The 15,085-nt window shown below is 40.6% G+C and overlaps 1 protein-coding gene across 2 annotated transcripts in view; it reads right to left on the bottom strand.

Annotated features, from left to right (window-relative positions):
- Positions 1-12,849, bottom strand: part of MTDH (metadherin) — a 31,202-nt gene extending 18,353 nt beyond the window's left edge. The window contains exons 1-4 of one of the 2 annotated variants that reach the window (XM_082754294.1): positions 12,158-12,849; positions 6,222-6,326; positions 1,625-1,706; positions 1,000-1,179 (exon numbers count right to left, since the gene is read on the bottom strand). In XM_082754294.1, coding sequence (XP_082610420.1) covers positions 1,000-1,179; positions 1,625-1,706; positions 6,222-6,326; positions 12,158-12,577 — 787 coding nt within the window. In that variant the 5' untranslated portion in view covers positions 12,578-12,849. The remainder of the gene's footprint in view (positions 1-999; positions 1,180-1,624; positions 1,707-6,221; positions 6,327-12,157) is intronic. The other variant, XM_082754293.1, reaches the window with a different exon arrangement.
- Between the last annotated feature and the right edge of the window lie 2,236 nt (positions 12,850-15,085).

Raw genomic sequence — 15,085 nt, 5'->3', positions numbered from 1 at the left:
GGAATTACTGTTCCTTGAAGCTGTTTGTATGCAAACAGTAGGAAAAAAAGAAAACGGGAAACAATTTATCCAATTTCAAAGCACTCAGTCAAGATGCAAACAAGAGTCAATTAAAGAAAAAAAAAAAAAAAAACACAACAAACTTAAGTTCTGCAAGTTTCAGTATGTTGTTATAAGGTACCAGATAGTAGCTAGGCTCAGTCTTATTGCTGTTTAGCTAGAATATCATTTCATTAAAGAGCTGAGTATATCAACAGGTTAGAAATACTCCAGAAAGCTAAACTGTGTCTTTAGATTCTTTTAGCTTCTTAAGCCACTTCTCATCTACAAGCAAATATGAATTCCTATGCCTACACACTGCTTAAACCTGAGACTACCTGAAACAGCAGCAGCCGTTGGAGCTAAAGCCTATTTCCTTATTGAAACCTCAGCTGCTACAATTGATTACCAAACTTCAGCCAGATGTGTCCCACCATCATGAACTGTGTTAATGCATGTACTAATAAACCAGACAATGAAAAAGTCTGCATGTTAAGCAATGAACGTAATCAGCGTAGAGAACTTGTAGGTGTAACCTTCCTACAAGGAAGCACTCAAAAAATTGAGTTGGTACTGCCTCCAAGAGTGCTGTGGGGTGAGTTTGAAGTTTCCAGGGAACATAATGGGCAGAATCAGCAGAGCATGAAGGCAGGAATGGAGACAGACGGCCACGCAACTGTGCAGCAACTGATATACCATACTGGTGCTGACACAGCTCTGGCGTGGAGAACATTGTCTCAGCCATTTGCTCCATGATGTCATCTCCTGAGCTCTCCCAAAACTGTGGCTCAAACAGAGGGGGAGTTTTGCACAAGGAAAATTATCTTTGTGGTTTGAAATAATTTTCTCAAGAGTTACAACTCCAAAAATATCCGCTATGCCTAAACAGTGACTGTTTTGGAAGCATTCAGAAGACATCATCTTTCTAGAATTCTTTCACAGACCTCTTGACTATCATACCTTTATTTTTTCTGAGACCAACGGGAAGTGATGGTGTAGGCATCAGCTGTTCGATGGATACAGTAGCTGTGTTTTCTGACCCTTGGGGATTTGATTCTCCCGAGCCACCATCAGTCAACACCTTGTCTCGCTTCCGCTGCTGTCGCTTTTCTCTGTTACTGATTTTAGTTTCCCAGGTTCCTAATATGTTCCCCAAAATGAAAACATGATTAAGTTAGAGTGCAAACAGGAAAGAGCTTTACCTTGTTTCATATCAAGCTGAAGTCTGAAAAAAGCTTCAGTTTAAAAATCAGACCCAGCAGGCAACTTCAACGTTAGCTGGAGAAAATGAACAACTGGCAGAAGGTAAGTTTTTTCCTGGATGCAATACAATAGCACTTTGCTTCCCAAAGCAAACATGAATAACACGAGTTATTATATTATACATGACTATTCTCAGTTTCTGTAAGTTTAACTGTAAGAAATACAGTTAAAATCATTAAACGTTATTTCACAGATCAGATTTCCAGATCTAATATACAACTCGAGTTAGGACGAAATGAGTTTTCTGTTTATGAGTCACAAACAAGTAATAGCATTTAAATCAAAGTACATCTAATTGATTTTTTTTGTTTGTGTTCAGTACCTTCATCAACTTCCTTTCCATCTAGACGTGATGCATCTTGAACCGTTTTAGCATCTCCCTTTGATTTCTTTTTTTTCTTTGACTAGAATAAAAATAAAACATTATCTTATTAATTATTTGGTGATTACTCATTATGTACTTAGAATTTAAAAAACAAAACCAAAGGAACAGGAGCAAACTTAAAACAGATTTTTTCTTAACAACCCTCTGTATGTCCTTTGAAAATTAAAGGACTACTAACCAATACTTATACCTAAGCATAAATTAAGACTGTTAAAGGGCATTAAAACCTTGTGCAGGACACAAATGGCAGATGGAGGGAAGAAGTATTTATGCTACAGAACACAAAGTCTTGTGGAAGAAGCAATGCTGATAGCGTCACAACCACAGAGGAATATGAACTGGTTGACAGACAGATCCCACTGGTAAAATCTGTATAGTTATACATGTACATGGAGCAACAAAGAATGACAGTGATACCTTAAATTACAAGCAAACAGGAACAAAACAAACAAAAAACAAGTTGGTAAGAATTCCAGCATGGAAAATTACTTCAAAGCAGGAACTGGGCTTAGAGCAATATGCATTTTTATTTATTTTAAGTGATTCCACCTGTCATTGTTTCTTGGCTATACAGACAAAGATAAATGAATAGGAACAGAGATGACTACCCCTGCAAGCAGTTTTGGTGCAACAGTTAATAATATAAAATGTTAAAGAGATATAATCAAAAGAAAAAAAAAAAAAAAAAAAAGGAAAAATGACCCTAGATATTTGGAGGGAGTATACTGCAGAAAAACCTTTGAGTTTAGCCTTTTGATAAGCTAAAGTGATGGCAAAATGACTTGCCTGCCTTTTTACAAAGAAAATACAGTACTAAAAAGCTTTTTGATCTAGTGAAGAGGTGTCTAAGAACTACTAGATAAACCTAAATGAAAAAAATATTTAAGTTTTTAAAGCAAGAAGGCTATCTACTCACTTTACATCACAACTTCCACTGATTCAGTGTTTCTGTACGTGACAACTCTAACAGTGGTATTTCAAGTATACCGAGTGTCTTTCTGGATGTCTAGAGCAAGACTAGCAACTGGGTAATAGTTAATTACCAGCTTTTTACCTGAGTTCAGACTATGATTTGCAAGTCTTAGATGGCTAAGTACCATACACCAATCTCTCTAGGACTGGTAAAAAATAAGTTATCACCACAGTTGTAGCAGAAACCCTATGGGTCCACCACGATATGCAGTGTACGTGCCTTTGAGTTAGCATGCCCCCAAAGCATCTTGTAGCTTCCACGTAGGTCCTGAAAGCAGCATAGCTTGTTAGTGCAGCTAATAAAAATGCCACTGCTTGTACGCAGTGCTGTGCCAGCACACCTGTAACACAGAACTGACTAGAGCAGTTAATTCACCACTTGCTGTACTAGGGGACCCACAATATGCAAGCATCCAAACAGAGTTATTTCACAAACTTGCTCAGGAAACTACCTTTACCCACATACTGGCTGGGTAACTTCAGAACAGTCTCTAAAAGAAAAGGGCCTGTTCCAAAAGCTACATGAGAAGAATTGGTTCTAAGAACATGAACAAGCCAGATCATTTCTCAGAGCACCTTCCAAGTAAAGGATTAAGCATGACAGCAGACAGCATGAAAGATGATTATGATTTGCTTCTTGCCAGTTAAGCAAAGGCAAGGTTAGTGATCGTGCACCTTCATCCTCCAGTCTCAGCTACACTGAGAACGGAAGCTGAGGTCTTAGAATCTCACATCCACAAAGACATCACCACTCATCTGGTCTTTGACATGAAGAGAACATGTCAGAAGACTTCACAGGTCTTTCAGATAGCAGTTTAAGATGACTGCTTCTCCAGGTTGTAACTGCAGTTTCTTAAGAAATTCACTTTTACAGAGAAACTGACATCAAGCATTACATTTCTGATAAAAACATCAAAGCTTAATAGCTTTGAAAGTTAAGATTTTAAAAACAGTCCTTGTTAGTAACAACAACTGGGAATACAAATACTGAAAATACATTTGCTTTCCTAATCTGAGTTACTAGAACTTAATCTAAGAAGCTGGAACTATAATTAGATATCTAGCTTATTCAACACCTGCCAGACCAAGTTCTGTACCCATCATTATCCTGGTAACAAACTGACTGCTAAAGGTTAAAGATGTTAAAGTGTCTCAAGCAACCTAGCCAACCATTTTGCAGAAGCCCTATTCATTCAAAGTGTCAGCTTCTGCAACACAGAAAGCTGCCAGTGTTGGGTCTGTCACCAGCCAAGGAGCACATGAGGAACTTGGCAGGCTTGCCAAAATTTATGTCTGTAAGATACATGGTCCCCCATGCAAGAACAAACTATAGAGAAATAAGCCTTTCTTCTGCATTCTTAATGGTCTGTTTATTTCTAGTATCCAGGACAAGGCAGTTTTGTGTATTTTTTAAAAAAAGAACTGGCAATAAAATTTTAAGATTCTACAGTCTCATCCAGAGAAGTTTTTTTTTTAAATAGAGTCCCATATACTAAGTGACTAAAAACCCTGTACTGCGCAAGTCACTGAAATTGAAAAAAGGGAAGGAACTGTTCTGTGTCAAGAGAATGATGAACTATATGAATCAGCCACAACCTAGACATTGCCCAAAGCTTCCCTTCCACACAAAGCAGAACAAGAGGACAAAACCTAAATGACTACCCTGAAAAAAAACAGGCATGAAACTCACAAGGCTGAAGGAGCTAAGAAATACAGAAACACGAATGGAATTCTGTTTTTCATCAAAAGCAAATATTTAAGCACAACAAAAAAAATCATACCCTTCAGGTCACAGATTATATGTATTTATATATCTGTATACATGCATGCACTACTTAAATCCTACCCATCACCTCCTACCGCCCACCTCAAGCCATACAAAGAACGAACACCTACACAGGACCCCTAACGTTCTTCTTAGCAGGCTTATAACGTTACAAACACAACAGCTGCCCCGAGAGGCTTAACCAAATAATTAGATGCCTGCAAAGTTACCCACAGCTTAAAGCAAGTACTTGGGGCTGTTTTTAATTGAAGGGTAACAATCAACTCCAGAGGCAAACGCGCTTCCCCAAAGTGATATGAAAACAATCTGTTGAACGAGCATCAGAAATCCATGTGGTGGTACCAGTCTCCTGCGGCTTTCATTTAACATCTCAACATTCAGTTTTAAGGTAAAGCTCAGGTTGAGTATTGAAACACCTTACCTGCCTGGAAACATGCTTAAGGTAAAGTGAAAGTTAAGAATAAAAATGTGGTTGTTCCTTCAGGATCACATTTTGTTCCGTTCTTGAAAAGAACAGTCTGATATGTGACTCATGGAGAAGAGAAAGAAGTGTGCAGCATGAAATTTTCTGTAAAATGGCTTCACCTTATAAGTCTATTTGTCAATGATGAAAGCTTGCAGAGTACTATAGCCAACTGACATGATACAATTAACTTTCTGATAGTTTTCTTTTCACCAACAAACTAACTAAAAAAAAGGGTAGTCAAGTAAGTTAATTAGAGCTTGACTGAGCTAAACAAATTCCAGTTATGAAGTTGTGTTTTCTTTCTCATGAACTCCTCAGCATAGTTAGAGCACTTTGTGAAGGAAATTTTATTAGTTAATCCTCAAATATATCAAATGATTTGAGTCAAATTACTTTGTCAAAATATATGTATGTACATATTTAAAGGTTTTTAAGAGTGAATTTTTATCATTCCTAATAGTAAAAAAAATTATAACAAAAAATGCAATGTTTACCAGACCAGAACAAAACTGGTAGCTAGTCTTCACTGTAGCATAAGCCAGGAAATATATTAAGTATTTTCAGAAATCCATGCCAGTCAGAAAGTTTCATGCACAATGTTAGCAAAAGAACCAAAATAAAGTTTTGCTCAGGGGCCTATCATAAATATACCTATGTTGCCTAGAAGAGAGAGCATTTATGGCAAAGCTAGAAGAGACCAGTCCTCACAGATGAAAAAAAATAACATTGTCTTTAGTATGGCTACCTAGTACATACAGTTTCAGATCAAGCTTTAAAAAGATGTTCTAATGCAGCTGTTCAATTTGCACAACAAGAAAGCTCACACCAGACTTCAAAGCCTGTGTTTGTCATCAGAAATTAAGATCTCTAATCACTAATGGATACATCTGACAAAAGAAATAAGTATGCACATGCTCTTAATCCTTTCAATGGTAGTCCCTCGATTGTTGGGCCATTTACAAGCCACTTAACAATACTATCATTATGCCGCATCTCCACAGAAGCCCACAAAGATTAAACACAAACTTGATTTCTGTAGGTTTAACATCTTCAAACTGCAAACAATGCCATCAGTGTTTAGCAGGGGGGTTTGTTTTGCTTGATGCAAACACTCCACGATAAGGCATGATCTCAGAAGCTGAGAAAATTCATTAGCTCTTTCCAACAGAGCATTAGATTAATACTCATCATATTAAAAACACGCCCCCCCCCCAGCTCAGATAAATAACTGGATTTCCTACCACAAATAGAGTTATTAGATATTGAAGCAACATGCATTAAACTTCACCATTTTCAAGTACATAACTGACCTTTTCATTCTTCTTTTCTGCATCCAAAGGTTGCTTTGTATTTTCTTTACAGACAGGCTGTATTATTTCATCCTCAGATACATCAAGGAAAGACCGTCCATTAGGCTGTGTAAACAGTAAGTATAAATAATAAAAAAACTGGAGAAAGCAGATGAAGCAAAGCTTAGCCTACACAATGACTGAAATGCAACTACTTGACTTAAAAATGCCTGCAAGATTGAGTAAAACCCACAGAATTTTGGATAAGCACTCGAAATATCAACTGCAGTTCTCTATTTACCATGTGTATGAATGAGAATGGAAAGAAAATAGAATTCCCCTCATTTCATCTGAATCTTATTCAATATAGGAATTACTTATTGAAATAAATTTCTGTAAGTTACCAGCCTTGAGACCAGCTACATCTGTACATGCCATAAGTTATCTAATTAAATGAACACATTTAGCACTTTGTGGCAGCTTGAATTTTTCAAATCATTTCGATCTGGAATAAATTTCTTCACTTTATTCCCCAAGTACCCATGCGTAACCCTCACAGCTCACTTGCTCGACAAGTTAAACTTCCATAGTAGAACAGAAATTACAAGTTAAACATGCAGCATGAACAAAGAACATCCTGTTGTTCTTTTCAGATGGTCAGACTCGAGGGTAGTCATCGCATCAGTCAACTATTTTCCCTTCCAGAGTAATTAAAGGAAGGAAATTAGCATGTATTACTTTCCAAAAGTTTCTATGATAATGAAGTTAAAAAATCTGGACAGTCCTAAGTCTTATCGTCACTTTGACAGCAGAGGCATATGCCTCAGCTTGCATATTCCCAATGCAAATATACAATAATTTCTTTAATGTTCCCAACAAATGAAGAGTGAAGTTGTTGTGTTGAACAGGATTAAACTACCTGAAGTTTTATACTGCTGTTAGCAATTACTCTCACTGAGAGAAATGCAACTGCCACAGGTATTAATTGATACTAGGTCCACACAACAAGTTTCTTGTTATTCATAATGATTCAGGTATTTAATTTTCACTCTAATTTAGGGTGTTAAGCATAAGTAACCACTCTACCTCATATTTGCTTTTATGTCTGGGTCAAATGTATTTCCTGTGCAAGACATCTAGTTAAATAAAGTTTAAACCACCACATACATTGTTCTTAGTTATTCTGTTTATTAAAAAACATGAGCTACCTTAAGTTCACATTAAACCAACCTGATTGCTCTGAAGCAAAAGGCTACATTACAAACTTAGGGTGACCTAAGTAATGAATACCAGCTCCTCTGCTTAACTGGGAAGGGAATTTTTTCTTGCCATTTTATATTATGCTTACAGAGCACCCCTGGCACCAGTGCGTAGCATAGTATTGCTTACTGTAGTTAGCTAGCATGCCAACTTGTTATTTGTAGCTATTAATAGAAATTGAAAGATCAGATCACCTAACCCCTCTCCTCCTGCAACAGCTGGCTTTGAACTAGACCTTTTATATCTAGCATGCTACACTCCTTCCCTCGGCTTTCTGAAAAATCGTTTTATAGGTCTGTCTTGCCAAATCCTGTCCAGAAGTTCCTCTCAACAGAGCTCACAGTGCAAGACTCCACAGGGATACCAAAGATCTCATGTTCAATCTTGACAATAACCCGTTGCCAAAAATCAGTTCTCAAACCTATTTTTCCAGATGCCATACAGACAGCTACGTTGTTAGTGGTGCAACGTCGTTTTAAAACCCATGATCTTCAAGATTGTAAGGTAGAAAAAGAATCTCTACGTTATTTACTGGTATGTCTAAATAACAGATTTGCTGCAGTATTCTAGTATTGCTATCGGACTTGTGTCAGAAATGTTCACAGCCAGCTAACTTCTTTTAATTCTATACATTGCTTTGCTTCTTTGATATAAAACATATAAACTTATGAGTTTGAACACCAGTCTTTATCCCTCTCAATATTTCAACACAAAACGTTTAACACATGGAATTTGTAAAATCTTCAGCCATTTCTCTTAAGTAATAAACTAATTCATATCTGTTAAGAACCCTCTGGAAAAATTCATCCACATGACTGCTTAAAACACTGTCTGATCATCTGATCGTGTAGACCATGACCATTAGAAATCAGGTTAAAAGCCTGAACCGTCATACATTTCTCCCTGAATATTTGCAATATTTGCCTCTTTGGTGGAAGCTTTCCACATTTGATTTCTACCCGCAGATGAATCACAGACTTTAACCAAAATTCATGTGACCATTTTTGGGTATAACAAAGATAGCAACAGAAGCGGGAAAGAAAAAAGCTTTTCCAGAGTACTGAGAAGTGTTTCTTTTAAAAGACAACTACAGCTAAAAAGACAAAGTTTAAAACTTCGCAGTAATATACTAAACTTCCACTTATTAAATCACTCAGATTGGGCAAGTTATTATATGCCATCTTTTTTTTTTTTTTCTTTTCTTTGTCCTAACAGAAATAGGGAAGATGTGACAGCAGAAATACTGCTGTAAATAACAATATCCATTTCTGAACACACTCCTGGACTTGCCTGATCTTAAAAACTCCAATGTTTAAACAACCCTTTTTCCACACACATTCCTCTTTGAGGGAGTTAAGGTAATCCAGAAGCAGAATAGAGGTTGTGCTGACATTAAGTGCTGAAATGAAACTTATTGTTCTTTAAATACAGTACAATGCTACGGATACCTCAGTTTCACACTGCAAAAAGCAGTAATGAAATTGCTATCAAATAGTTTTACAAGGCCATATTAGCCAAAGTCCTTGGTTACACATTACAAAGCTACACCTACTTACATTTTTTTTTTGGCCAATGAAAGAATCCATTTACTACTATTTTCTGCAAGCTTTTCTTAAGACAGAAACTAAGCAATTTTCTCTGCAAGCCCTGGACAAGCCTACAGCCTTCTTACTGCTGCAGTTTGACAGGTACAACACGCGAGTATCAGTTAGAAGTATGAAAAAGTCTTTATGCAGTCTATTTCTAAGCGTAATAAGCATAGCCTGAAAAGTTCTTTGAAGGAGGCCAAGTAAGGCGCGTTCTCAAATGAATGCCAAAGCTTGTACCAAAATTAAACTTCAGTGTGCGGCCTTTACTGTTCGGGTGTACTTCAAACAATAGGAAATATATTGTCAGCTTGGTATTTTCTGCATCTATAAATAGAGGGATGAATGGCTTTCTATAAGCTGTAGCTGAATACAGAAGAATTTTACTCTTAAGTTTCAATGATGTTTTCCAGATTGTACAGAAACCATGTTAAGATCAGTTTCACCTTTTTCTTCTGAAGATTTAAAAAGCAGAAGAGAGGCACAGGAATTATTCACAAGGGAAAGGAACTAAAATCAAAGATCAAGAGATTTTTGGAAAGGAAAAGAAGTCTTAATAGGGGCTAAAGAGCTCTGAGATGGAAGACAAAGCGCTCTCTCCCCTGCCAGGAGCTAAGGAAAGAGGGCTTGAGGTTTACTGCACATCTACAGAGAGAATCTAAAGTGAGGCTACCATGACGCTACCTTGCTCCAAGCTGCTGGAGGAAGCCAGGACTGGCTCTCTGAACTTAGTGCTCGTGAACGCCAAATCATTCATTTGATCTCAGTCTACCCACAGCAAGTCAATAAACAGAACACCACAGCTACTCCAGCATCCAGGCAACTCCCTGCTACTCAACTCCACATCGTACTAAAAACCTCAGTTAAATTGTACAGTACTTACGAAGGAACCAAATAAACCCAAAGACAAGAAACAAAGCAATAATACTCTTCCTCGGAAAGGGAACAGCGGAGAACGTTTCTGATCCTGACTGATGACAGTGTACATCACCCGCCCCACAATGAGCTCAGTAACCCTACATTAAAGTAACCCTACGGCTTTTAATTAGACATCTGCAGTGTGCTCTTTAATGCTCCAGACCAGTTGCTCTAAGCTTTCTGTAATGCCTGTAATGGAAATCTAGACCCTGGCATAGCAAACCCTCTGGTAAATCTACTGATAATAGGCTTACTCTTTTTCCTTCACAGACCTCATTATTAGCACGAGTGTACAAAAATACAAGATGAAACCACTACAGCCTTCGGTAGGACTTTTTGCTGCTTCTCTCAATTTCCAATGTGATTTTAAATGTTTTTCATGGTGAAACAAGTCAGAAAATCTTGGAACGTGCTAATACAGGTCCCCATGAACTAATGTTGGATAACGAGCACGAGGCAGGCCTATTTAAGTTCACTGCTGATACAAACTTATTTGCACTGTAGTTAATGATTCAGTTTTTTCATTTTCTTTCCTGTAAAGTTTTTTTTTTTTTAATCTTATCTCTGCATTGAAATAATGGATACAAAGTAATACAAAAATAACTTTCCAAATCTTAAGAATACAGAACGATACCTTAACAGCTGAAAAACTCTTTTACTCTTTTTTGACTGTGAAACTATTTGCTCTTCCATAGCCTTCACTTTTGCTATTTTGTGCCTGAGTAAACCAAGCTGGAAACAATACAAGTATTTATATTCACAGAAAATGTCAGCTAGTTAAGTTTATACACAATACAAAGCTTGCTTTTATAAAGCCCTACACTGCAGAACGTTGTCAATACTGTATCTATTTCTTCACTCTCTCTTCTCTTCAGGCATTTTTCAGTGTCTCCAAAGATGACTTGCAAGACTTTATATTTTGTTTTTATACTGGAGTTTAAATAAAATATGAAAAATCTGGATTATTTCTGGGATTAGCCTGTTTTCTAGAAAGCATAACAGATCTATTAGGCCTTGGAGGATGTCCCTTTCTGGACAGCAACAAAACACTGCATCTTTAACGTGTCTTCTTCAAAATGGAGACCTAGCAACATTTGAAAAATTCTGAATCACAGTGCTTCCTCTTCTTGGTGCCTAGTTATTAGCCTACTGCAACTTGCAGAATCAGCTCCAGTGAGTTTCAGGAGTTCACTGCTCAAAGACAGGTTGGTGCTATATACAGACTTTTGTATTTTTTAATGGAGAGAAGGCTAAAATATCTTAAACAAAACTTCTCAAGTCTCAGTATTGCCACAGAACCAAACGAAGGTACAACCCCTTTCTGTACCTCCTTTTTCTGGTCATTAGGCAAACAATTCATATTAAATTTCACACTATATAATTAAAAGACATAGTTGTAAAAGGCAGGGGACATCTGCTGCACTTTCATTCCTATAATCCATTTGGACATAAATAGGATTACAAACATACCAACAACATAAAAGCTATTGAAGCAATCCCTTCAAGTCCCAAAACTATGATAATGGAAGCTTGAAAAGGACAGCTGATAATTTCTGCATTCAATTGATTTTCTCATGAAAACACTGTCAAAGACACACGATTCCTACATCACAGACCGAGGATTAAAACAAAAGACAGCCACGATCTGTTTTGAAGGGGCTGCTGAGAGACAGATTTCCTTATTAAAGGAGATGATCCTTACTGTAACAACCCAGGCGTGTTCCTAGGGAGGCAAATTCACCACACGCCTGCTGTTAACGTGTCCTGCCGAAAAGGCGCAGCAGAAAGCCTTACTCAAGTTTGAATCATCGCAGCCTTTACGAGGCTTTGAACCGCCTGTACCTGCCTGGGCTGAGACTCCTGCCTCGAGAAGCTGAACCACGGTAAGGTCTCTGCTACCAGCTCGTTATCTGGTAAGGTTTTGACTGGCAGTAAAAAGACAATATTGAGAGTAAAAATGCAACAGTACGGCGTGCAGACGTAACCCACAGCTTCATGAAAAGAAGCAAGGAGAAAGCAGGGAGACCTCTCCTCCTTCCCCAGGAAGAAAAAAAGCCTCACTTTCACCTAAATGTTGTTTCTTTGTCTTTCCAACCCCCCTCTGGCAGCCGCGAGGGATCCCAGCAGACACCCCCCGGCTGCACCCCCCCACCTCAGCCCTCACCCTCCCCAACTCCCCGGCTCCCCTCTCACCCTCGCCGCTTTCTCGGGCAGCTTCTTCTTGCTCCTCTTCTTCTGCTCGTCTCCTTTCAGCCCCAGCTGCCCCGCCGCCTTGCCCGGCCCCCCAACACCGCCACCACCGCCGCCACCGCCACCACCGCCGCCTGTCAGGGCCGCCGCCTCGTCGCCTTTCCTCTCAGCCCGGCCGCCCGCTGCCTTCCTGCGGAGGCCGCCGCCGCACGCCAGGGCCAGCAGCAGCCCCAGCAGCCCCAGCCCCAGCGCGGCCGGCAGCCCCAGGGCCAGCCAGGTGGGGAGGCCGTGCGGGTCCAGGCCCAGCTCCAGGCCCAGCTCGGCTCGCAGCAAGCCCAGGCCTCCCGCCAGCGCCTCCCGCACCCGGGCCGCCGTCTCCTCGGCCTGCTGGGCCGCCGCCTGCTGCCAGCTGCCCGCGGCCATCGCCGCCCCTCACGGGCACGGAGACGAGGAGGGAGGGAGGGGAAGGAGGGAGGGGGGGGGGGTGACACGGAGCCGAGGCGGGCGCTCACGCCGAGCGCATCGCGGCCGCCGCCTGCCCGCTGGGGGCGAGGAGTGGGGAGGGAAGGAAGGAAAGGAGGAAAAGGGGGACGCGGAGCCTCCGCGGGACGCGGCAGCCTCTGCCCCGGAGGCAGCCGGGTCTCCTCCTCTTCCTCCTCCTTCCTCCTCCTCCTCCCCGCAACGTCAGCGCCCCGCCGCCATCTCCGCCCCCTCCTCCTCCTCCTCCTCCTCTTCTCTTCTTTCTCCTTCCTCCTCCTCCTCCTCAGCACGGGGAGGCGGCCTCGACGTGGCAGCCGCCGAGCGGGGCCGGGCGCCGCCCGGTGGCGGCGGGGGGGAGGCGCCCGGGGGGCTGCGAGGGGGCTGCGAGGGGCTCGGGGGTCGTGGTGCTGAGGGAGGGAGGCAGGGAGAAAGGCAGCGAGCCCTCCGTCAGCAGCCTTGCCACCGGTGTTAAAGCACCTTCACGCTGCTTTAGTCCTCCTGATGATGAGTGTGTGTGGTAATTAATGGGTTGTCTCCACTCTTAGCAACACCACAGCTGTCCCCGCTTCTTCTTGGCCTGCAGATGTCAGCGGGGGTTTTGTGCTTTTTTTAGGGAGAAGCCTTCCTGAAGAAGCCTCCCCAAACCACGTAAAGCCCCAGGGCCTTGGTGCTTGTGCAACGCCACCCCAGCGCGAGCACCTCTGGTCCTGAGCCTCGCACACCCCACGCAGAACATGCGAACCGGCACGTACCTGCGTGACAGGTACAAGGAGCAGCCAAAGCTGGCCATGAGGCAACCTACGGGTTCCTAGGGCGGGCAGGGAGATGCTGCCTCCCGTCCTGCTTCAGAGGCCCACATCGTGGACCTCCAGAGGCCTTCTCTTTCACAGAGAAAGTTTTTAAAACATGTCAGTGAAAAATCAGTGCAATTTCGAAATATACTAGCCAAGGTAGCGTAACAACATAGATGCTTTCCAAGTGCCTTATTTCCTAAGATCTCAACTCCCACAGCTGGCTTAATATGTGGAATGAATTAGTGAGCTTTATGTAAAATACTGCTGGAACTCCAAAACTTAATTTACCCATGCACTTGAAAAATGAGCTCTCAAAAATTTGATCCCGAATGCATGTCCTGATTTTTTTATTTTTCAGAAACCTGGTCTCACAGCATCCAGGGTTCCTGCGGAATTTTAGATGTCGGGCCCCCAGAGCTGACACGGTCGAGAAGCTTTACAGTGACTGCAGCTTTAGTCTTCTGCAGTGGGACGTTGCTGGAAGCTAACGGCATGTCCCACTCTTTCAGTTTGCAACAGTACTTACAAAGGGTGTTCATCTCTCATTGTCTGGCAGAAAGAAGCCTGCCTGGGATTCTTGAAATCTGAAATGTAGTAAAATAACATTTGTTTAAACAGCACAGTGATAGCTTACACTGTTTTTGTATGCTGGTAACTTTGCCATATTTTGTAATGTCAGTATATTTTTCATGCACAAGTATTTATGTTTCAAAAGTTCATAGAGTTCTTTGTAAAGTATTTCAAAAGAGCCCTTGAGATTTTTTTATTATTATTATGCCACCTTTAAACAGGCAGTCAAGCGCTACTTGTCTAATTAAGTTGGAATGAAAGGTATTGCTGAAAGTAGTTGTAGCAACTTTCTATGGCAGAACACTTTACTAATAGATGGTTGTATATTTTTAGAAGGTAAACTTAATTAAAAGCCCTAATACTTTGTTTTCTGTGCTTTTATGCTTTAGCATAGACTATACACATGTATTGGGAAGTGTTAGCTGTCATGGCGCAGGCAGTTGCACAACTGAGCCCCCCTAACATGCCAAATAAATTCTTATTCTGTAAGTAGTTGCTTACTTTAGATACTGACTTATATAGATAGGGGTGGCAGAACAGTGATCATGTAGTTTTAGTACAAAATATGTTATCTGAAAAGCACATGCAAATTTGAAAGCATTGTTTGGCTACGATTTATTTATTTTATTTATTTAAAAAACAAATAAACAAAACATAGATTTTGTTAATTCTAAATTTGCATAGGCAAGAAAACACTGCAAGAACCTGATTAGTCTCTGTTGCAAAATATAAGCGGTTGAATTTAAGATCAGCTGAGTTTTTGTGGCCCCGTGGCACCACCGAGTGGCACCACCGTGAATAGCAGCACAGTCATAGGAAACAGATTTGTGTAAAAAAGATAGCAGATCTGCCTTGAACATAGCCTCTTTCAGTTTGCTTGGGATGGTGAAACAAATGAATCTGAAATTTATCTTTTTTATTCTGAGCTAATGTGATATAGCAATAAGGAGACATAAAATTTGCCACTGAAATACTTAGCAGGAAGATTGTGTTTTGGTAACATTAAGAAAGGCAGGAACATACTACTGAGACTATAAACATCAGATAAAGCAAGCAATCTATTTCATACTAATTTCGATACAAACAG

Source organism: Aythya marila, assembly GCF_965140915.1.
Source record: "Aythya marila genome assembly, chromosome: 2".
NCBI lineage: Eukaryota > Metazoa > Chordata > Aves > Anseriformes > Anatidae > Aythya > Aythya marila.
Note: the sequence above shows the minus strand (reverse complement) of the source record. Positions and strands in the feature narration are given on the sequence as shown.